Below are 24,736 nucleotides of genomic sequence, written 5' to 3'. Positions count from 1 at the left end.
GAGGAAATATTGATGTACAGTTCTTAATAATTTTTCCACCAAGAGAGAAGTGCCCTCTTGTGGGAGTATTTATCCAATTTTAAAATAAAAATTCTTCTGCATTTATGTTAATGCCATTACTTATCTTCAACATAGTTTAGGTTTTTTTTTTAATCAAGGGTAAGAAATTATGGTCAGCAAGATGGCTCAGCAGTTAACAGTGCTTGCTGAGCAAGCCTGGAAACCTGAGTTTGACCCCTGGAATTCACAAAAAGGTGGAAGAAAAAAACTGACTCCATATAGCTGTCCTCTGACCTCTATACGTACACCATGGCATGAATGCCCGTACACATTTCTCATGCTCACATATGCAGTAATCAATTGATCAATAAGTTTTTAAGAGAATGGAAATGAGTCAGAGGTAGTGGTTCAGGCCTGTAAGCACCCTGGAAGCTAAGGCAGTCACATTGTGGATTCAAGGACATCCTGGGCTACACAGCAAGACTGTCTTAAAAAAGCAAAACTAACAAGTATTTTAAACTGTGAGTGTGGCTTTGTAGAAACCTGTCTCACGTGTGAACCCTGGGTTCTGCCCAGCACTACCAAAAAGCTCGTTGTGTGATGAAATACAATACTATCTCTTTCTGTGGCCATCTTTTATGTTCAGATTACTTTAAAATTATACATTACTTAATAAAGCAAGAGACTGGTCCATGGCATTACTTAAAGGCAGTGTAACAACATTTAAAAGCATAAGCCTGTGAGGCAGGCAGATGAGTATCGTGTCACCGCTGGATGGTTCTCTAGGGATGTGCTGTGTGGTCTCAGGCGGTGGCTGTTTGTTTCTGTTTCTTGTGGTCCTCCCCTTGCCAGGCGAGCAGCCTCCGTAGCCTTCAGCCCCAGCCCTACTCTGCTTTAAGCCTTGCCTGTCTTCCGTTTTCTGGGGGGTTTGTTTGTTTGTTTGTTTGTTTGTTTGTTTGTTTGGGGGGGTGGTAATAATAGACTCTTCCTTATAGGCTATTATGGAAGTTAGAGGTATTTAAAGCAAAGCATGCCTGTAAAGAGCCTGGCCCATGAAAATAGTTGGTAAGTGTTAGTTTAAAAGGTAGCTGGGCAGCTGGTAGGGATTTGTAATGAAGAAAACTGTTTCTCAATTTACAGATTAAAAGTTCACAAAGTAAAAGATAACTGAAGGTCAGCTATTAGTTAACCCTCTTCCTAATGTGGGTGTCTGGATTGGTCAGGTAACACGACAGAAGAGAAGTGGATCATAGCATGTCGTTCTGGTAAAAACACAAGCTAAGTTCCTATGACTGGCTTAAGAGCATTTGATTTATGTGCTTTGTTTGCCCAAGAAATAAGTGTTCGGACATCTCCCCTGGTTTGTCCACAATACTTGATTTGATTCTGTGAACCTTGGAGAACTTATCTTCCCAAAAGATAAGTTTTTTATTTTGTTTTGATTTGTCTTTTTTCTATAGAAAAATTTCCAGAGGTCGACCAATTTGAAATAATAGAATCCTTCAATGTTGTTGCAAAGGAGGTTTTCAGAAGTATTATTTTGAATGAATACAAAAGGTAAATATACCCTCTTGTGGTAGAATTGAAGCAGGTGCTGTGCCTGCAAGTTGCCTTTGAAAGTAGCAGCTGACTTAAAGGAGGGAACTGGTTTGTTCATTTTATAAATGAGCATCTGTTGGCAAGTGTATGGATTGTGTGGCTGTGGCTCTCTCTTGATGTATAAATCACACCTCCGGACACTGATTTGGTGGGACTCAGAATGGAACCCAAGTATTTATATTACTGTTTACAGTTCTAACAAGTTACTGTAGGCAGCTGGTGTTGAGAATTTAATAGCAGAGATAATTACTTTTCTGACTTCCTGTACAACTTTACTACTTTATTACAGGTGTGATGGACGAGATTTGACTTCACTTAGGAATATAAATTGTGAGGTAGATATGTTTAAAACACTTCATGGATCAGCATTATTTCAGAGAGGACAGACACAGGTAAAATGTGTTTGAAAGTTATTTGTTTAATTATATCTTCAATGTAGATACTGTAAGTTTGGGTGTGTGTGTGTGTGTGTGTGTGTGTGTGTGTGTGTGTGTGTGTGTGTGTCCTTGTTTGAAATCAGGGAATCTCTTTTGTTGTTTACAACTACATTTGCATAGGAAGTTGGACTGTGAGCTTCTACTCTCTCCACTCCCCATCTCTCATGCACCAGAATTACAGATGCATACTACTGTGCCCAACTCTCTTTGTTTGGTTAGTTGGTTGATTGGGGGTTGTTTGTTTGTTTGTTTGTTTGTTTTTGATTTTTCAAGACAAGGTCTCTGTAGCCCTGCTGTCCTGGAACTCGATCTATAGACCAGGCTGGCCTCTAACTCAGAGATCCACCTGCCTCTGCTTCCCAAGTGGTGTGGGCCACTGCCACCCATCTTTTTTTTTTCTTTCTTTCTTTTTTGAGATGGGGTCTCGCTGATGTATTGTATTTTACTTTGTTGTGATAGTGTTACTGTAGCCTCGGTTGGTCTGGAACTCATAAATAAGCCTTTGCTTTCTGAGTGCCTAAAGTACGGGCATGCATCACTATGCACAACCTCAATATGTTTATTAATATAATTTAAGTACTTTTAAGGCATAATTTCAATGTAGTAAAGTATACATTTTTAGCATATATGGAATTTTTGTGTGTAGTTTTTTATTTGTCTTATATTGCTCTTGGAGCCCTGCTGCATGGTCTGGGCTGGAGCTCCTCTGCAGCACAGGCTGCCCACAAACTTGTGTTCCTCCTGCCTTGCTGCCGAGGGCACGGCTTAGCCCGATGTCTAAGATGTTTGATTTGATATGTTTAAATGTATACACATGGACAACAGGTGCCACAATTAAAATTAATTAATGTGTAACGGGCAGTGGTAGCACACACCTTTAATCCCAACAATCAGGAAGCAGAGACAGGTGGATCTCTGAGTTCTAGGCCAGCTTGGTCTACAAAGTGAGCTCCAGGACAGCTAGGACTGTTACAGAGAGAAACCCTGTCTCGAAAAACCAAAGGAAAAAAAAAAGAATTAATATATTGGTACCAGTTCATAGCTCAGTGTTGGGACTTCGCTAGTATGTGAGAAGCCCTGGGTTCAGTCCCCAACACCACAAAAAGAAAGCACACAAGCATGATAAGCACACAGTAACTCTAAAAGTATTCTCTCTCACCTGTCTTTGCAGCGCCTTCTTCCTGCTTGCCTTCCTCCAGGAAACTGCTTTTATTGCTATAAGTTCACTTCATTTCCAGGACTGTTGAGTATTTTAATTTTTGTTTTAATATTAGAAGTAGCACAAAACTAAGTTACTCAGTCTCCTTGTTCTAGGGTATGTTGTCATTGTTCATCCATTCATGATCCTTTGTTTGCTTTCTACATTCACTGTGAACCTGTCATAATCATTTTCTTCACAGAGGTACCTGCTCTCTGGTATTTACATTGGTTCCACTGTTGACTTGTTCATTTACCCATGTACTCATTGTTTTCTGGGGGTACAATGTTTGACGCCTCTCTTCCTCACATTAATCACTACTTAAAACCTAATAAGTACAAAGTTGTATTTTGTTGCTTTGGTTTGTATTTCCCTGCTTCCTAGTAAGACCTGTGTAAGAACCCGTGGGTGGGATCACTGTCTGAGCCATGCCCAGGAGGACTGCACACCCGTTTTCCTGCAGATCATCTCACCTAGAGTTGTGTGACTTGAGGCACTGGATCAGGTCAACTTCTATCTTTCTGTCCAGATTTCTTGGCCAGCTTTTAGGTTGATTTATTTCTCTGTTTTTAATATTGCTTACAGTACTTTACTGCTGTTTTGAAATAATGTCTTAGATGTTTTGGACATTAATCCTTTTCAGTAACAAACCACACTGTATGCACATAACTTCATCTTCATCTGCATTACAGTTTTATTTTAGTAGCCTCTGGGTGTATAGAATTAGCCTGGAGTCTTGAGTTCTGATGTAGCATGAATCTTAAAGAGTCTTATTAATAAAAACAAACCCGGAGCCAGGTATTGGGGTGAAAGCTGGAAGATCAGAGAAGCAGAACAAGCCACAGCTACCTTACCTTGCCAGTTCCTCAGCTGATCCTGTTTCCTCAGACTGGAAGGAAGCCTCTGAGTCCTTATCCAAATGGCTCTTAGCTGAACTGCTTCTCGAAAGCCTGAATGCTTAACCAGCCAAAAGCTTCTAGTTTCTGGTCTTCACGCCTTATATATCTTTCTGCTTTCTGCCATCACTCCGTGGGATTAAAGGCTCACTTCCTGGGATTAAAGGCGTGAGTCACCATGCCTGGCTATTTCCAGTGTGGCCTTGAACTCACAGAGATCCATGCCTCCAGAAGGCTAGGATTAAAGGTGTGAGTGCCACCATTTTCTGGCCTCTGTATCTAGTGGCTGTTCTGTTCTCTGACCCCAGATCAGTTTATAAGGGTGCACAGTATTTGGGGGAACACAATACCACCACATTCTGATGTGGTTAACCCATCTCCTTTTTACTTCTTTTTGAGCATCATTCTTATTCCCAGAGTGACAAAATTATGCACCTGTTTTTTTCTTTCTTTCGGGTATTAAGTGCTAAATTTAGACAGTTAATTTATCTTTGATCATATTGCGGTATATGGTCTATAGGGAAACCAATTCACTAATCATTTATTTTTCCCACTGATTTTTGATAACTTATATTCAAAGTTTATACCAGCATTTTAAAACTATACTCTCTTCATTGTTTTGTGGATTTTCTAGGCCAATATCATTTTTGTTTTCAAGCATTTGGGGTACACCTTAATGTCTGAAATACATCTTCCCTATTTACATACCATTCCCCACAAAACTGTTTTAGCTTTTCATGGTACATTGGTTCCTTCATTTGAATGTTAGAATTATGCCAGTTTCAAATAGTCCTTCTAGAATTACATTGGAACTGCACTGAATTAAAACACTCATCTGAGAAAGAAATGGCAGTTTTACGGTGCTAACAGAGGATGTAGCGTCTCACCTTCGATTCATTTCCTCTTGTGCTTTCCAGTGAGACATTAAAGATATGTCCAGTTACATGTTCTGGATAATTCTGTCGCCTCTTCTCAGTCTCTGCCTTTTAACCGAAGTGCATGGTCAGTTTATGCTTAATCTAGTGACTAATGTGATCAGCTTTAGGCCCGTTGCTTCATTGTTGGTTTCTCTTTGACCCATCTCTTTTTTTCCGTTCCCCTTGTCGCCTTGCACATTCCCTAGAAGTCCGTTTAGTTTATCCGTTTGCTTCAGCGCTGCACCTGTGCATTATTTCTGTGGTGATTACAGAGATAGTAGACATCTCTGCTTTCTCTGAGTCTCAGAGTTAAAATAAGGAAACTCTGCACCCATCTCCATGGATTTTCACCCACTTCTATCCTCTATGCTCTGTTGTACCTTTCGCTCACAAGGCAGTACTGTAACTTTGAACAGTTAGATGCATTTAAAAGAGAGAAAGGGTAGTCTTTTATTTTTATACTGACCCACATGTTCGCCATTTTTGACATTTTTAATACCTTCAAAAATGTGTCAGTGCTACATCAAAGAAAAGAGTCGTCCTCCTGGAGGAGTTTAGATCAAGAGTGAACCCAGATTTGAATTCTCCACTTCCCCTGTCTTCAATCTACCACTCTTGTCAATGGACTTTGCTCTGTATTTATTGAACAGCAGAGAAAACATGATGTGGGAAAGGAGTGAAGAATCTCTTAGTCAGTTCTTACCAGGAGTTCACAAGGGAAGAAATTACATCCGCTGTTGCCACAAATAGTTATTGTGGATACTTGTTTTCTTTAAGGTTGCTTTCAACCTATTGGCTGCCGTCAGCAAATGATCATCACGGTGCACACACACACACACACAGGAAGGACAGCTGAGGCAGAGTACGGTTAGTTCCATTGCTTTCTTCAAGACTATTTAAATAGGCTGAGTGCACTGTAGAGAAACAGATTGAGTACATCATTTTAAATGGTCTCAAAGCCTATGATAGACTTGGTTGTGAGGTTGAGCAGAAATTCAGTTTCTAAAGGCAAGAGTTATTTTCAGAAAAAGCTGTTTTAACACCTGAAGATCCAAGCAAGTCTTTCTGACTAGACTGACTTCAGTATTGTCCTGTAGGTCTTCAGACAGACTCTTGGTTTTTGTTTTTGTTTGTTTTTTTCTAATCTGAAAATGACTCTGCTTTTGCCATTATATTTAGTCCTTTTTCTTGGTATAGAATTATATGGATTGGATTGGTGGTGGGAGTGTTTACTCTTTTTTCTTTGAGCACTTAAAGATGTGGTATTTCTTGTTCTTTATTTTTTTATCGGATAAGGACTCATCCAAATCATTCCCTATATATTATTTATTGTTTTTATGTGAGTGTGGTCAAGATGTGTTCTTTGTCTTAGATTTCAGCAGTATGACTATGAAAAGGTGCTTTTCTTGGAATATGTCATACTTAGAATTTCAAGCTTCAGTCTACAAATGTGTCTTTTCATTAAGCCTGACCAGTTTCAACTATTATTAGTTTTTCAAATATTACTTTTCTTGCCTTACTTTCTTCTCTCTTGGAGCTGCAAATGCATATTCTAGACTCTTTCATATTACCATACAGGACCCTGTGAATGTGTTCCCTTCAGAGTGGGTGACTTCCATTTTCCTTTCCTTTTTATCTCCCTCTTCCCTTTCTCCCATGCTTAAGATCAAATTCAGGACCATGCTAGTTAACTGCTCTGCAGTGAGCTGCCTCCAACCTCTGGATAATTTGTATCTGTCTGTCTGTCTGTTCTCTGACTTGGTCATTGTTCAGTGCCTCAGTTATAAATCTAGCTGCAAGAAATCTTTGACATGAATCAGATTTCAGCTAAGGATCCTGTTCCATTCCTTGTGTTTTCTCTTGAGAATGTTTCCAGGTTGCTTCTGATGCTGAACCTTGGGAATGATACACTGTTGAGTTCTAGGCTGTGATTTCAATCTACAAAGAGTTTTTGTTTTTGGTTTTTTTTTTTTTTTTTGGACCCTGTGTTGAGGCTTCATTTATGGAATAACATTCTTTTTTTTATGAATATTCCTTCTTCTTTCTCCCCCTCAGCAGCCCTAGTGAGCCATACTTAGGCTATGTGTTAGCCTTTTGAATTGTTGAGATTTACAATGAGCTTGAGTATTTCAGGGTGAATGTACACTTCCTGCAATAGCTGCCATTGCTAGCATTGTGTAGTATGTATTTATATATTACACTTTTTTCTTTTAAGAAAATTAAGTTTGCTAGATATTTTTAGTTTGGGGCTGGGAGTACAGCTAGTATGCAAGGCCCTCAATTCAATCCCCAACACACACATGCGCGCGCGCGTGTACACACACACACACACACACACACACACACACACACACACACACACGGAAAGAGAGAGAAAATGAACAGACCAACAAACTGTGTACGCATGTTTGTATGTATGTGTACTCATTTATGCATGAATATTTACTTTTGGTTTTAATCTTTGTTGTTAATATTTTCAAGCTTAAAGAATAATTTGTTCTTTTCGTAGGTACTCTGTACTGTTACATTTGATTCATTAGAATCCAGTATTAAATCAGATCAAATTATAACAGCTATAAAGTAAGTTATATTTTTATGTTATATTTTGTGTTTTCACTAAATAGTCTTTTTGTGTGCACTAGTACTTTATTCTACTCTCATCACTAGCAAACCCTTAAAGGGCATTGCTGTTCTGTTTGTTTGCTCTTTTGAGATAAGGCCTCAGTATATAGCTCCAGCTTGGTTCAGGTTCATAGCAATCATCCTGCTTCAACCTTTTGAGTGCTGGAATTATAGATAGGAGCCCCCAGAGCTGACTTGGTTATTATGTTTATAGCCTCTATCTCTATATACTTCATTTTCTGTCTACACAGTTAGAATTGCAAAGAAATCTTCTTTGTTGGTAGACCATATTTTCTTCTGTATCGTTGGTTTGGAACACATTTACAAAGCATTCATTCTGTAATGTGATTTCATTTAGCTCATGTCCCTAGAAACATTCTCCGGGACCAACTTCTCAGGTAATCTTGAATAAATTTTGTTTTATAAAAGAGAGGACAGATCCATAAGAGTGAAATCCTGGGTGCTAAAAATAAGCCACAGACTGTTAATGAACACTGTCTGGTTTCAACTGATACTATAATTTTGTGTTCCCTCCTGTTCCTCCAAACTCACCAGCCCCGCTGCATCATCATCTTGAGACTTGTAGCCTTCCTACCTAACTGATGGTAGTTAGTAACCCCTAATGTTTTCAGAATTGCTACCCACATCCCCAACTCTCATGTACATAATAAATTAACAGTGTGCAGACTGGAGGTGTGTAGCTCAGGTAGTCTCCATCACCACCTGAATCTTGCATAGTGGCGCACACCTGTAGTCAGCACAGAGGCTCAAAGAGCAGTAACCCAAGGCTTGTCCTTGACTACATAGCAAATTGGATACATGAGACCCTGTCTCTAAAAAGCAATAATGTGACTTTTTTTCTTTTGAAGGAAAATTGTTTTCCACAATCAATCTAGAATCCAGTTGTAAGTCCCAGTTGCAGGCAAACGTCTCGCTCTCAGCTACTCAAGGGGCTGAAGCAGGAGCATTGCTTAAGTGTCTGCATAGTAAGAGACTATGCGGAACAAAGCAAAGCCCAGCCATCCTCTGTGTTTCAAGTGTTACGTCTCAGACCAACACTTCTTAATACTTGATTGTTTTTCTGAAAGCATAAAGAACCATTTTTAGTGGCTTATGGAAGTAAATTTGCTTATGTCCATATAATATTTTTAATATTATTCCTTTTTCTTACAGTGGGGTAAAAGATAAAAATTTCATGCTGCACTATGAGGTAAGATTATTTTTTCTCCCAACATTTTTATTGTGAAAAGTTTCTAGGATATAGCAAAACTAAAAGAACTTGATAGTGTGCTCACTCCCTTGGTCCTCCCATTAACATTTTATCATTTATCTGTGAAGACTGATTTGGTAATTATTTTATTGCTTAGAAAAGAGATGTAGATGAGTAGCTTTCCAGTGAGTAACTCTCTGTTTCCAGTCCCCACATGGTGGTTTATATAATCACCCCAACTCCAAATCTAGCACCTTCTTCTGGCCTCCATAGACTCCAGGCACACACATACACAGACAGACATATAGGCAAAACACTCATATACATAAAATAAAAATAAATAGATCTTTAAATGAAATAAATTTTCATAACCATTTCCCACCCTCTAATCTACTTACACAATAGAAATAGCTAATTTTAAATTTTTTTTAAAAGTAACTTTATTTTATGTGCATGGGTATAAAGGTGTCAGATCCCCTGGAACTGGAGTTACAGAACTGGAGTTGTGAGCTGCCATGTGGGTGCTGGGAATTGAACCCGGGTCCTCTGAAAGAGCAGCCATCTCCCCATCCCCACAAATAGCTAATTTTAGTAATGTGATACATACTTCAGATTTTTCAGACATCTTCCAGACAGATAGATAACATTGATAGATGATAGATACGTAGGAGAGAGAGAGAGAGAGAGAGAGAGAGAGAGGGAATACTTTTTAGAATAAAAGTGAGATTCTGTTGTTTTGTAATTTGTTTTATTGTTTTGGTAATGTATCTTAGGCATCTTTCCATGTCACTTATGTGTGTGTATTTTGTTTTGAAGTTTCCTCCTTATGCAACCAATGAAATTGGCAAAGTTACTGGTGTAAATAGAAGAGAACTTGGGCATGGTGAGTACAATTCTCAGCTTGTGTTATATTCTTAGAGAGACTTAGTGCATTTTGCTCATTGTTTTGTATTCCGATTTAGGTGCTCTTGCTGAGAAAGCTTTGTTTCCTGTTATTCCCAAAGATTTTCCTTTTACCATAAGAGTCACATCCGAAGTCCTTGAGTCAAACGGTACGATATTGCAGTATTTCTTTCCTAGAAAAGACTAGAATCCCTGACTCAGTCTTCACCTGCCTAAGACTACATTGTCATGATTACTACTACAGAACTTCAAGCCTGCTGCAGGAGAAAATATGTTAAGTTGTTCATGCCGTTGTCTTGAATCTGTTCTTAGCTACTGAGTTATTTTGAAAGCTCTTTAAAAACAAGTATTTCTCTCTTTGTATGTATTATAATACACCTGATTTGGGTAACTGTTTTTTTGCAAACAAACAGCAGAGCAAGTTAAGCTTGGAGAGGAATCCATCAGACAAGGGTAGCTGACACATATTAGAGATGAATAATAAATAAGTAGGCGCCTAGAGAGAAACAAGGCTAAAAGGTCAAAGTTAAATAGAATAAATTAGTCCATGAGTCAAGACGAGGTATCATCATGAGGCAGAATGGGCAGAGTTCTTCAGGGTCTAGCAGTCATGTCAGGTGGTCACAGATTTTTAAGGCAACAACAAAGTTAGCTCAGAATGAAGACTTTTCTGTTCTTTACTAGTTGGGGCTGGACTTCTGGTCCAATGAGAGAGCTAGGGCCCTATATCTATACCTTCTGATTAAAGCAACAGAAATAGCACTAGTCCTTCTGGGAGGTTTCTGTGCTCAGAATCTTTGCAGCAAAATGGTACATTAGAATTCTTCATAGTAATGGGAATCCTATGCAATACTCTGGAGAAACTTAAATTTAAATTTAAGTAACTACTTTTTGGCCAATGGCTACCATATTGTACCATGTTGCTATGTACTTTGTAACTTAGGAGATATTGACTTGAATGTTTTATATTTTCATTTGTTTGTTTATGTATTGGTATGGTCATAGGTATGAGTCGCGGGTGAGTTAGGGTTGGCAGAAATGTGTGTGTGCAGACACACAGAGACCAGAGAGAAAATCATGTGTCCCGCTCTCTCACTTGCCACCTTATTTCTTTGATTCAGGATTTCTCACTGATCCTGGAGCTAGGCTGGCAGCCAGCAAGCCACAGTGATCCCCCTGTCTCTGTACCCCGTGGCACTTGAGTTCCATGCACATCTGGCCACACACCCAGCCTTTTTGTTATGAGTACAAGGGATTCAAACTCAGATCCTCATACCTGCACAGCCCCTTAAGTGATTTTACAAAGAAGGAAGACTACTGACTGTTTATGTTCAAGTATAATATATTATAAGGAATTGACACTAGTCATTTTCTATATTTTAAGAAATCAATATATTACAATACAAGTGGTTCTTTTTTTTTTTTTCAATAGGGTCATCTTCTATGGCATCTGCATGTGGTGGAAGTTTGGCATTAATGGATGCAGGTAAAAAAAAAAAATTATGTCCCCAAACAGTTAGTACTTTACATATATATTTTATGAGCACAGAATATGAGATTTGTTTAAGTTGGATTTAATGAGTCAAAATCAGATTATAGATTACCAACCTAGGCCAGACACAAAATAATTACAAAGTAGAACATCAGAAAGACATTGGCTGAAGTTCTTATTTTCAACTAAAAGACACTACATATTTATAAATTTGCTTTGGTGACCCAATGAACTTTCTCCCATTCCAAAAGTGGAAACTTCTAGAATTGATTCCAGTCAATAAAGCAGTTTCAATTAGTAAACAAAAGAATTTTGTTTTAGAATCCATAAGGCAAAGTAATCTTTGAGTCAGTTTATAGTAGCCATGGAGAGAGTAGCACTCCAAAAATATGCTCAGAATTGTAGGAAGGTATACTGAAAGTAGCCTGATGCAGTCCCCGTCTGTGACCCTGAGAGAAAAAGAGTTCACATTTTAGGCTTTCAAGAGCACTGTCTGGCAAACAGGTGCAATGCTACTCAAAAAGAAAGAAGAGAGGGTTTCTCTGCTAAGTTGTCAAATTCTCAATATAGATATGAAATATAGAAAGGAGAATGTCTTACTTAGGGTTTCCTTCTATTGCTGTGAAGAGGCACCATGACTAAGAAAACTCTTATAAAGGAAACATTTAATTGGGGCTGACGTACAATTTCAGAGGTTTAGTCCATTATCATCACGGTGAGAGGCATGGCATCCAGGCAGACCTGGTGCTGGAGAAGGAGCTGGGAGTTCTCTGTCTTGATCCATAGGCAGCAGCTGTGTGCCACACTGGGTACAGCTTGAGCATAGGAGACCTCAAAGCCTGCCCTCACCGTGACACACTTCCTCCAACAAGGCTCTCCTAATCGCACCACTCCCTATGGGTCAAGCATTCAAATACATGAGTCTCTGGGGCCATGCGCTATTCAGAGCTCCACAGAGGATAAACTAAAGAGGAAGTGAAGCAGTCGTGTGAGTATATGCTAATGTTACTTAGAAACATTAAAGCAGGCCAAAACAAACACTGCTAATGACCTTTTCCTAGTTTCTAGTCAGTAGAGGTAAATGTAATACAACTTTCTATTGTTTTCTGTTCTGTTCTCTCATTGGCTCTCTTAGCCCAGCTACATCACTTCCTCTTCCTACACAGCTCTGTCACTTTCTGTCTGTCTGTACAGACCTCCAGACCTCTATGATTGGTACTGGGATTAAAGGCGTATGTCACCACGCTTGGCTCTGTTCCCTAGTGTGGCTTTGAACACACAAAGATCCAGCCTGCTAAGTGATGGGATTAAGGGCATAATGGCTTTCTTTTTCCTCTGATTCTCCAGGCAAGCTTTATTTATCAAAGCACAAAATATCTAGGAACAGCATATACACTATATATTAATTATTTTTCTGTTGCTGTGATAAAATACCATGACTAAAGCAACTTATGAAAAAGTATTCAGCTGGGCAGGGGTGGCACACACACCTTTAATTCTAGCACTTGGGAGGTAGAGGCAAGTGGATCTCTGTGAATTGGAGGCTAGCCTGGGCTACAAAGTGAGTTCCAGGACAGCTAGGACTATTACACAGAGAAACCCTGTCTCGAAAAATTAAAAAAAAAAAAAAAAAAAAAAAAACCCAGAGTAAGAAAAAGAAAGGGTTCAAGTTGGCCTACAATTACAGAGGGTCAAGGAGCTGAGAGATCATGTCTCAACTGCAAACACAAAGCAGAGAGAGAAAACTGGAAATGGGGGCCAGTCTGTGAACTCTCAAAGCCTGCCTCCATTTATAGACTTCCTCCATTAAGGCCTAACCACCTCCCAAACAGCACCACAAACTGGGGACATTCTCATCCACACCACCTCAATGTCCTAAACATTTTTGGACCCCCAGCTTGGGCTAGAGAGATGGCTGAGAAGTTAGTAGCATATACTGCTCTTAATCAGGACCTGAGTCTTATAACATCAGCTCTGAAGGGTCTGGCTCCAAGTAAAGCACACACATACACATGATTAGAAAACAAATCTTTAACAACAAATCTCCGGCCTTCAGATATAACCAAGTGAAACGGTGCTTGCTGAGCATGCAGGAGCATTTGTATTAAGCACCCCGTCACCACAACAGACAGACAAACAAACCTAAGAGCAGGTTATGGAAAGCTTAAAGGATTCTATGTTTTAGTTTTATTTCTTTAACTAGATTCTATTTCAGTAAAGAACTCCTGGAAACAGTTTGTCTAAGCAGACCCAGGCTCTGGCCAAGAGATCCAGGTATAAGGAATAGACAGTTAAGAAAACATTGTAGAAGCTGATGAGATGGCTCATTGGTTAAGAGCACTTGATACTCATCCAGAGGACCTGGATTTGGTTCCAGCACCCTTATGGTGGCTCAGCCATCTATAACTCTAGTTCCAGGGAATCCATTGCACTCTACCGGCATCCACAGGCAGCAGGCACACACCTAGTATACTGACATACATTTGGACAAAACACTCATATACATAAAGCAAAATAAATAAATCTTTAAAAAGAAGACATTATTGCAGTAATAGTTAAAACCAGAAGTATAGATAAGATCACCTAGAATGAAAGGAGCTATCCATCACATTGCTTTATTCTGAAATAAATTCCAAGTGGTCAAAACTTAAACTTTAAAGAAAAAAAGAGAAAAGCAAAAGCTTTTACCAAAACTTGGAGAAGAAATGTCTTTCTAAGCAAAATCTAAGAACCATGATCTCATAAACTATAAGAATTCTCCGTAAAAAACCTCATTGTTATCAAAGTGAACAAGCCAGGCAATAACACATTTTTTTGTTTGTTTTTTGTTTGTTTGTTGGTTGGTTGGTTTTTCGAGACAGGGTTTCTCTGTGTAGATTTGCGCCTTTCCTGGGACTCACTCTGTAGACCAGGCTGACCTCGAACTCACAGAGATCCGCCTGGCTCTGCCTCCCAAGTGCTGGGATTAAAGGCGTGTGCCACCACCGCCCGGCCAATAACACATTTTAGTTTAATAACAAATCTTGGAGAGCTCCTATAGCATTAAGACAAGAAAAGGTTTTCAAGAGTGCATACAAATCAGTATGAAAAGACAAATAACAAAGTAAAATAAAATTGTGCCACATTAACATAAAAAAGAAACCAAATAAAATTTTAAAAAAATAACCATTTTTCAATTAGCAAAAATAAAAGGGGAGGATTAACAAGAATAATCAAGAAAGACTTGATGAGTTAGAGGCAGGAAGAAGAGAAGCTCAAAGCCAACCTTGACTATATAACAAATTTTGGCCATTCTAGGCCACATGAGTCTCTCTCTCTCTCTCTCTCTCTCTCTCTCTCTCTCTCTCTCTCTCTCTCTCACACACACACACACACACACACACACACACACACACACACGCGTCAAAGTTTGACAGTTTGAACAAGTATAAATGCCCATGCCCTTTGACTAGGTACCTCCTCTATGGCATATTAGAGTAGATGGTTCAGTGCAGTGCACTGATGACCTAAGTTTGATCCCAGGATCCCACAAAGTGGCAGGAGAGAACAGACTCCAGGGTTGTCCTCTGACCTCTACATGCACACAGTAGAACACATGTGACTGTACTTAAATACACAATAAAATAAAAATTTAAAAATTTTGTTTTAACTGGAAGTGGTGTAACATACCTTTAATCCCAGTACTTTTGAGACTGAGGCAGACAGATAGATCTTCAAGGCCAGCAGGACTACACAGTGAAATCCTGTCTCATTTTATATAGGGCTGGAGAGATAGCTCAGAGATTAAGAGCACCAACTGCTTTTCCAGAGGTCCTGAGTTCAATTCCCAGCACCCACATGGTGGCTCACAACCATCTGTAAAGAGATCTGGCACCCTCTTCTATATACATAATAAATAAATAAATCTTTAAAAAAGTTGTTTTATATATGGGAGCCATGCATGGTAGTATATATTTCATACTTATAACCATAGCACTCGGGAGACTGAGGCAGGAAGATATTATCTCAAAATAATGAGGAAAACATATATGTACTCTTTTATATTTTATTTATTTATTACATATATGAGGATTAGTATGCAGTAGATTTGTTGCTAAATAAAAAGGGCAAGGTACCAGATAATGCATATATCATGTTTCTCACAAATAATATAAAGATTATGTTTATATGTACAACATTTATAATTGTATACAGAAATTTCTAGAAAACTATTCTAATAGTACTGCCATGGGGAGGTGAACTGGACAGGGTTTGAAGAAGGAACCAAAACCAAAATAGCAGAGCACAGATAACTTCAGAGTTTGCTCTCTTAGGTTTTTGCCAAGTGTGGTTATTATCTGTTGCTTCACAAGTCATTATTAAAGGATCAAAAAGAAATGAGATGGGGTTTTTCAGCTCGATTTGGTGACTTAGAGAACGCCATCTCCTTACATTAAAATCATGTCAGCAGAATTTCAGCATGTTTCATGCTACCACATGTATTATACACAAACCTTCTTGTTGTTTTTTTAATTCTAGGAGTCCCAATTTCATCTGCTGTTGCGGGTGTAGCAGTGGGATTGGTAACTAAAAACAATCCAGAGAAAGGTGAAATAGAAGATTATCGTTTGCTGACAGATATTCTGGCAAGTATATTCCCAGTTTGAAATATTTACAAGTATATTTAAAAGTATATGCTTAGACCAATCATGGTGGCATACACCTGTATAGGCTGAGGCAGAAATATCAGTAGTCATAATCTAATCTAGATTACATAGCAAGTTCCAGACCAACATGGGCCATGTGGTGAGACAAAAAAAAAATCAAAGACATATAGAAACTTCAGCCTAGAACAGTGGTTCTCAACCTGTGGGTCCCAGCCCCTTTGGAGGGGGTCAAATGACCTTTCCACAGGAGTCAACTAAGACCAATGTATTACACAGATATTTACATTGCAATTCATAATAGTAGCAAAACTACAGTTATGAAGTAGCAACGAATAATTTTATGGTTGGAGTCCCCGCAACATGAGGAGCTGTATTAAAGGGTCACAGCATTAGGAAGGGTGAGGACCACTAGAAGAATGTTTGTACTTGAGGAGTAGACATGCAGTGTTTATTTCTTCTGTTTGCCTTGGATTTAAAGGATACCTATCACTATATGCTTATCTAAAATGGCTCCCTTTGGGATAATTCTAAGTTAATTTTTATGTATTTATTAGGAACAGGCATGAGCTAAACATAAGATGATATTTCCAAAGACAAGCTTGTGCACTGGAGCAGCAGCCAAGCAGCAGAGGCGGCTCCGCATTTAACGTTAGAGGACGTGACTTACCGTAGCCAGAGCTAGGACTTGACGGTCTCCTACAGAGGCTGTGGGTGACTGTGGGTTCTCTAAAACTTTACCATGATCTCTTGAACTGTTGAAGGGAATTGAAGACTACAATGGTGACATGGATTTCAAAATAGCCGGGACAAATAAGGGAATAACTGCATTACAGGTACACCTTGTTTCATTTTTAAGTGTGTGAATAATGGTGTGAGCCACTGTTTATGTATTTAGTTTATTCATTTTTGGCTGTTCTGTATTAGGCTGATATTAAATTACCTGGAATACCAATTAAAATTGTGATGGAAGCCATTCAGCAAGCATCAGGTAAGTCAATATGCCTTATGCTGCCCTCATTTCTGTCTGGTCTGTTAGTAGGACCTAAAATTCCCGCTAAGCTTACTATAAAATACCAGTGTGGCCAATGGAAGAATGTTTGCCTGTGATGTATTGGGTCAGGTCCCCAGCACCATCAAAACAGGAAGAGTGGAGCCCTGTAACTTCACGTGATTAAGTATTAATTATTGATCACATGACAGACTACCCAAACTTTTTGAAAAAAAGCAATGAAATTTTAATTTTTTATGAAGCAAGCAGCTTTCTGAGCTAGGAGTTTGGAGAAGTACATGAGGCATAGAAGTGACCCTGAAGATGATTGGAATATGAAGAGCCTCCGTTCCGAGCAGAGCTGTGATTGCACACCAGGGAAACCGAGAGGGGAACTGGTCAGATCACACTCACTGTGTCAGATCACACTCACTGTGTCAGATCACACTCACTGTGTCAGATCACACTCACTATGTCAGATCACACTCACTATGTCAGATCATCACTATGTCAGATCACACTCATTCCATTGCTGCTTCTTCTAGTGGCAAAGAAGGAAATACTACAGATAATGAGCAGAGCAATTTCAAAACCTCGAGCATCTAGAAAAGAAAATGGACCAGTTGTAGGTAAGACATTAAACTTATTACTGATAGCTTGATAAACGTTAGTGTTTAAACATTTATTTTTCTTAACAAAATAAAATATTTAAGTACTTTTATTGCTAAATACTTTCAAAGAAAAAACTCCTTTTACAATCATTCACTTATTTGTGTGTGAGTGTGGGTGGGCATGCACATGCTACACTGTGTGTCTAGCAGTCAGAGGACAACTTGTGGGAATTGACTCTCCTCTTCTACCACAGGAGTCCTGGAGATTGAACTCAGGTTATTAGGCCTCGAAGCACATGCCTTTACCCACTTAGCCATCTTACCAACCCTAGAAAAAAGATTTAAAATGTTCTTTCCGCCAGGCGGTGGTGGCGCACACATTTAATCTCAGCACTTGGGAGATAGAGCCAGGCAGATCTCTGTGAGTTCCAGGCCAGCCTGATCTACAGAGAGAGTTCCAGGACAGGCACCAAAACTACAGAGAGAAACCCTGTCTCAAAAAAAAAAAAAAAAAAAAAAAAGAGAAAAAGAAAAAAAAAAAAGAAAGAAATGGAAAAGTGAGAACATATACATTTACTCAGATTTAATCATTACACTATGTATACATGTATCAAAAATCACAATAAATACATAAAATTTCTGTGTTCTTATATATCATTTAAAAAATAAATTTGTTTATATTGGAAAAACCAAACTTTAAATTTGAGAACATACTTATGTACATTTTCCAATAATTTTAATAACAGTGAATTTCTTCTGTTTCATAATGAAAGATCTGTACATACGTTTAGGTTCATATGTCTTTACATGATTGTATGCATTGCATTTCAGAAACAGTTAAGGTTCCATTGTCAAAACGAGCAAAATTTGTTGGACCTGGTGGATATCACTTAAAAAAACTTCAAGCTGACACAGGTAAGAGTTAAATACCAAACCATGTAAGTTTGCTATTTCATCTCTACAGTGTTACTCCAAAAATAGTATCTAAGAGATAAGGGAAAGATCAGAGGAAAAGTCTAAGATACCTTGCCTGTGAGTTTTCTGTGGGACTCTTGTCAGTCACTGAATTTTAATGTTCAGCTCTATTGAAGAAGAATAAAGCGGCATGGTGGAGCATGCCTGTGACCCCAGTTTTTGATGACAGCCTGAACACAATGTAGCAAGACACTATCTTAGAAAAGAGAAAGGATGACAGAATCCATCATACTCCCTTCATAATTAGACTTGAACATTCCCAGATAATTTTTAGTTTTTATAACTAAATAACTTAGAGGTTATTAAGCCCTCCTACTTCTTCAGCTTTCACTTAGTTTCATTTAGACTTTTTTTGTTTAAAGAGTATATGCAGAGACCAGGTGCATCCAGGGGCAGAGGCAGGCAGCTCTCAGTGAGTTCAAGGCTAGCCTGCTCTACATACTGAGTTCCAAGCCAGCCAGCCAAGGCCACATTTATTTGAGACTTTGTTTCAAAACAAACAAAAACAACAAGAGTATTTGCAGAAATGGTCACATTTTAACTTGTTTCTTCTAGAAGCAATGTTGAGATGACCAAATAGTTATTTTGAGCATGTTAGAAGACAATAAGCGGAATTGCCTTAGCCAGTGTTAAGAGTAAGAAACTAAAAAAAAAAAAAAAAAAAAAAAAGCGGGGCGGTGGTGGCCCACGCCTTTAATCCCAGCACTCGGGAGGCAGAGCTAGGCGGATCTCTGAGTTCGAGGCCAGCCTGGGCTACCAAGTTGAGTCCCAGGAAAGGCGCAAAGCTACACAGAGAAACCCTGTCTCGAAAAACCAAAAAAATAAAAAGAGTAAGAAACTGACATGTTCATTCTAAAGGATGAAAACAAAAGTGTTCTGCTACAATTTCTAGTCATAATTAAAGAGCAAAACAAAAGCCATCAAAACTAGGTCTGCTGTGTTAGGACATGGTTCAGTGTTGTATCCATGGGACCCAGTACCTGGCAGGAGAGTGACGCCTTCGCTAAGGGACAGTCACTGACACAGAGAACCCAAACCAGCTGCTCCCAGGTCGCTCCTTAGTCTCACATTTGCTTTTTAGATTAGTCTCCGCTAGCATGAGCTTGTTCATTTTAATGTGTTACCTCTTTTTTGTCCCTCCCACCCCTCACCATGATGCTGGGTTTATTCTAAAGGTGTAACAGTTAGTCAGGTTGATGAAGAAACCTTCTCCATATTTGCACCAACACCTAGTGCAATGCATGAGGCAAGAGACTTCATTACTGAAATTTGCAGAGATGATGTAAGTATAGATCTTAGGATAGTTTTTCTTTTTCTTTTTTTTTTTTTTTTTTTTTTTTTTTTTGCTGTTATCTTTATTAACCTAATGATTTATTTTGCACTTTACAGCAAGAACAACAATTAGAATTTGGAGCAGTTTATACTGCTACAATAACTGAAATCAGGTAATTACAAATAAACAATGGGTTCACTTTTTACTGCAAGCCCAGAATCACTTTGTATTTAGATACATGCCAATAACCGTGTGTGTGTGTGTGTGTGTGTGTGTGTGTGTGTGTGTGTGAGAGAGAGAGAGAGAGAGAGAGAGAGAGAGAGAGATTGTATGTAGCTGGGAGTGACTCTGTTTTCTCTCTTTATTCTTATATGTGTGGATGTTTTGCCTGCAAGTATGTCTACCCACCATGCTGTGCCTGAAGAGGCGAGAAAAGGATGTTGAATCCCTCAGGACTAGAATTAGATGGTTGTGAGCCACTAGGCAGGTGCTGAGAATTGAACCTGAGTTCTCTGGAAAATCAAGAAGGGCACTTAGCCACTGAACTTCCCTCCAGCCCCACCTCCTTTTTGTGTTTTATTGTGTTTATTGTCTATGTGTTTGGATGTTTTGCTTACATGTATATCTTATTACATCATATGTGTGTCTGGTACCTACAGAGGCCAGAAGAGAGCATCAGAGTTCCTTGAACTAGTTACAGATGGATGTGAGCAGCTATGTAGGTGCTGAGACCCAAACCCAAGTCCTCTGGAAAAGCAGCCAGTACTCTTAATTGCTGATCCACCTCTCCATCTGACTCTGGCCTTCTGATCCTCTGGCTTCCACCTCTGTAATGCTAGGGGGTCTACACCCCCATAACTTGTTTTTGTAGTGCTGGGGACCAAACCCTGGGCCGTGGGCATGGGAGTCCTCTACCAGCTGACCTACATCCCTAGCCCCATGGAATTCTTTTCTATTTTTTAAGCTAATTTTATTTTCTGTGCCATTGTAGTTTTCAGTTCTATAATAGATTCTGCCAGAATTTTTTTCTTAAACTGAATTTTTTACCATATTTTATTTTCATTTTTTTGAATTTCAATTTATTTTGAATTTTTGTGTTCAAAATTTACATTTTCTACCAATTTTATTTTCCCCCAAACTGTAAGCCTAAAACATATAAATTAGTATTTCCTTTTCATTGTTATTGTTTCTGCAACTATTATATGATAATTTAATTAACACATTTTCAAATCACTTTCAACTTCAAAGTATTTTTACCAAGTGAAATTATCCCAAAATGCCACTTCTTTAAAAAAAATTATTTAGAATATTTCTTCAAAGTTTTTTCAAATTAATGAAAGGGAATGGGATAATCTGTTTAACATTACAGGTGAAAAATAAGCAATACAATTGATTGTTTTCTGACTAGAGAAAAAAGGAAGAGAACTTCACGTAGCCGTCCATTCTTAGGTCCAGTTTGCCCTCCCTCTTCTACGTGGCACCCAGACATCCAGACATACTTACGGGCAAAACATTCATACATACTAAATAAGTCTAAAGTAATAAAATCTTATAAATATGAAGAGAAACACAGGTGAATATGTATCTAAAAACTTTATCTTTCTTGGTCATTTGAGTCACAAATATTTAAATATAGGGCATAATTTCCTATTGAAAGTATTTGAGCTCAGGATATGTGACTTACTATCAGCACTCTTGAGATCCTAGGTTCAATCCCAAGTACTGTGAGACAGGAAGCGGGAGACAGACAAAGGGGAGAGGATATGAGAGAAGTATATTTGTTATATAGTCATAAGAATGTATCCTAGAAGCCAGGCATGGTGGTACACACCTTTGGTCCCAGCACTCAGGAAACAGGCAAGTGGATCTCTGTGTGTTTGAGGCCAGCCTCGTCCTACATAGTGAGTTTCAGGACTATACAGTAGATGCTATCTCAAAAAAAAACCAAGAAGAATAATATATCCTAGAATGTAGTCTGGACTCATTTGACACCCTGCTCCGGAGAAAGCATCAGTTCTGTTTGTCAGTACACATACTTACTGTTTTAACCAAGCTGATCTCTTTTTGTAGAGACACTGGAGTAATGGTAAAACTGTATCCAAACATGACTGCTGTGCTACTTCATAACACCCAACTTGACCAACGAAAGGTAAAAGGAAGGACGCATTTGTGTGTGTGTGTGTGTGTGTGTGTGTGTGTGTGTGGTGAATGTGCATGGTGTGAGTACACATGTGGATGCAGGCATAGCGTGTCCTGCTCTGGGACGCCCCATCTTACTGCCTTGAGATTGGTCTCTCACAATCTGCAGTTTGTCACTCCTCATCTAAGCCGGTGGCCAGCAAGCTCCAAAGATCCTCCCTCTCTTCATCCCCTATAGTACTAGGGTCACAGTCACATGAATAACTATTCCTGGCTTTTTATACAGATGCTGGGGGTTTGAACTCAAGTCCTCGTTTTTTTGTGCGGCAAATGTCCTTATCTTCTGAGCCATCTCCCCAGACCAGACTTGACTTCAGGAAAGGCGCAAAGCTACACAGAGAAACCCTGTCTCGAAAAACCAAAAAAAAACCTAATATAAAAATTACCTAAACTGTTGAGAATTGTGTATTTTGCCTAGTAATAGTTCAAGTACACCAGCCACTAATGTTTGTAATGATGAAATGTAAAGAAATTGAACAGCCCTCTTTAAAGGACTATAGTTTGAATATTCACTTATACTGCTTCAGCTACTCATATGAAAGGACATTCTTGGCATATAGAGTGAGCCGCATCCCTAGCCCACATTTAACAGGACACACTAAATAGACGTTTGAAGGGCTGCACACTGAAGTAGTTTTCTACAAATAGTTTCGGGTGGTTTTCATTTTCTTCTGACTACTTTTATGTTGTTTTCAACCTTTGTAATTAATAGATTTTATTAGAAAAACAAATATAGCTGTTCACTTGGGGAAAGGTGTTCACTTCTGTTGTTACTAGATAATTACATATAACTAACTTTTTTTTTTTAGATTAAACATCCCACTGCCCTAGGATTAGAAGTTGGCCAAGAAATTCAGGTACTTGTGTTCGGTTCTTTAAAGGTGTGAATTTTACTTAAAGTTCCAATTAGTATTTTTGAAGGAATAGAATAAGCACCTTTGGCTTATATTTCTGTACAGTGTTTCTTTTAGAAGTCACAGTGGCTTAACCAGACTTGCTAAGGATTTAGAATAAGATCCTTTCCCTCAAGGAGATCACAATTTAGCTTTTTTAAAAAAAAATCCACTTTAAAGCTGTGCAGATTGTCATTTGGAAACAGACTTAATAAGGTGGTTGAAAGCCTTGTCATCTTTTTTAGTGGTTGAGACTTTGTACTTGACATTAAATTAAATTTTTTAACTTAATAAGAATAATGTCGTTGGGGTCTAGAATTCTGATACTAAAACTGGCCCTATCTTGTAGTCCTCTATCAGTGAATCGAAGTTGTTGCTGATCTGGGTGTGTTCTGGTTACACCTGAGTAAGGCCATGAGTTTATTCCCATTCCAGGCTCTTATTGTTTAAGCATCTCTGGGTAAAGATGAGGCCCAAGATAACACCACTCCACATAATGTTTGCTTTACATCGAAGGGGACTTCATGCCTGTTGCACTTTCCCTTGTTTGTCTTCTTCATGGAAAACTGTGCTCTAGTGCAGTGGTGCCTGAGTCATAGGAAAAATACAAAGCCCTATCTGAACTGTGACTTTGGTCTTAAAGTATAGGGACCTAGAAACCATAAAAAGGCAGTTTTAGAAGACTAATTTGAAAACTAAATGTCTGCTCGCTCTCTCTCTCTCTCTCTCTCTCTCTCTCTCTCTCTCTCTCTCTCTCTCTCTCTCTCTCTCTCTCTCTCTCTCTCTCTCTCTCTCTTTTTTCCTGTTTGGTTGATTGGTTTGTTTTAGTCAGTAGCTCAGACTAGCATCAAACTCAAGCCTCCTACGGAGTTCTGGGATTATAATAGGGCACTATGCTTTGATTCTTTTTTTGGTCTTTTTATAACAGCTATTTAACCAGATTGTATTTATTGAGTGTGTCTCTACATATTACTGAGCTGTGCTTTTATTAGACACATATAAATATTAATTACTGACTTATTTGGACAACGCAAATTTAAATGTCTTTGAAGTTACATGTCAACTTTAAAGTCAATCTGTTTCTTTAACATAGGTCAAATATTTTGGCCGTGATCCAGCTGATGGAAGAATGAGGCTTTCTCGAAAAGTGCTTCAGTCTCCAGCTGTGACTGCTGTCAAGACTCTGAGTGACAGGAGCAGCGTTGTCATGGGAGAGCCTGTTCCACAGTCGTCCAACTCTTCCCCTTGACCCCTTTTGGAAATGGTCTTCAACAGTGACATTCTGCAAAACATTGTAATAGTCCTGTTTATGTGTAGATTATACATGATTTAAATATAATTATTTGTATGAAAATGCTCATTTCTATAGAAGGATTTCTTTGTCTCGCCAGCCAGCTCTTAAATCACAACATGGAGATTTATTATCAATTATGAAACCTTGGCCAATAGCTTAGGCTTGTTTTTCGCTAACTCTTATAACTTAAATTAACCCATTTCTACTAAACAGTGTGCTGCCCCATGTTCGTTTACCTAATCTACATACCATCCATCCTGCTTTCCTGCTTCCTCCATGTCTCCTCACAACCCCACCCTTCTCCTCAGCATCCTCTGTGCCTAGAAAGCCTGCCTAGCTATTGGCCGTTCAGCTCTTTATTAAACCAATCTGAGTGACACACCTCCACAGTGTACACAAAGATTATTCTACAACACATTTCATGTGCCTTTTTTATTTCAGGAGCAACCTATATTTGCTTATTTTTATTTAGATTATAAATCAATAAATATTAAAAATAAGCTATTTTTATATCTTAGGAAAGATTACCTTTTTGTTCCTGTAATTGTAAACTACTGAAAAATAATAGACCATTTATGCTCTC

The 24,736-nt window shown here is 38.7% G+C and overlaps 1 protein-coding gene across 1 annotated transcript in view; it reads left to right on the top strand.

Moving 5' to 3' along the window:
- Positions 1-24,219, top strand: part of Pnpt1 (polyribonucleotide nucleotidyltransferase 1) — a 34,402-nt gene extending 10,183 nt beyond the window's left edge. The window contains exons 12-28 of the mRNA XM_028891518.2: positions 1,459-1,557; positions 1,889-1,991; positions 7,557-7,627; positions 8,843-8,879; positions 9,696-9,762; positions 9,842-9,931; positions 11,215-11,268; positions 15,793-15,899; positions 16,682-16,753; positions 16,845-16,908; positions 17,454-17,537; positions 18,351-18,434; positions 19,670-19,776; positions 19,884-19,939; positions 21,838-21,916; positions 22,776-22,823; positions 23,953-24,219. Of these exons, the coding sequence (XP_028747351.1) occupies positions 1,459-1,557; positions 1,889-1,991; positions 7,557-7,627; positions 8,843-8,879; positions 9,696-9,762; positions 9,842-9,931; positions 11,215-11,268; positions 15,793-15,899; positions 16,682-16,753; positions 16,845-16,908; positions 17,454-17,537; positions 18,351-18,434; positions 19,670-19,776; positions 19,884-19,939; positions 21,838-21,916; positions 22,776-22,823; positions 23,953-24,108 (1,378 nt within the window). The 3' untranslated portion in view covers positions 24,109-24,219. The remainder of the gene's footprint in view (positions 1-1,458; positions 1,558-1,888; positions 1,992-7,556; positions 7,628-8,842; positions 8,880-9,695; positions 9,763-9,841; positions 9,932-11,214; positions 11,269-15,792; positions 15,900-16,681; positions 16,754-16,844; positions 16,909-17,453; positions 17,538-18,350; positions 18,435-19,669; positions 19,777-19,883; positions 19,940-21,837; positions 21,917-22,775; positions 22,824-23,952) is intronic.
- Positions 24,220-24,736: the final 517 nt, after the last annotated feature.

This window comes from Peromyscus leucopus, chromosome 10 (assembly GCF_004664715.2).
Source record: "Peromyscus leucopus breed LL Stock chromosome 10, UCI_PerLeu_2.1, whole genome shotgun sequence".
Taxonomy (NCBI): domain Eukaryota; kingdom Metazoa; phylum Chordata; class Mammalia; order Rodentia; family Cricetidae; genus Peromyscus; species Peromyscus leucopus.
The sequence above is the reverse complement of the archived record's forward strand: the minus strand, read 5'-3'. Positions and strand labels throughout refer to the sequence as shown.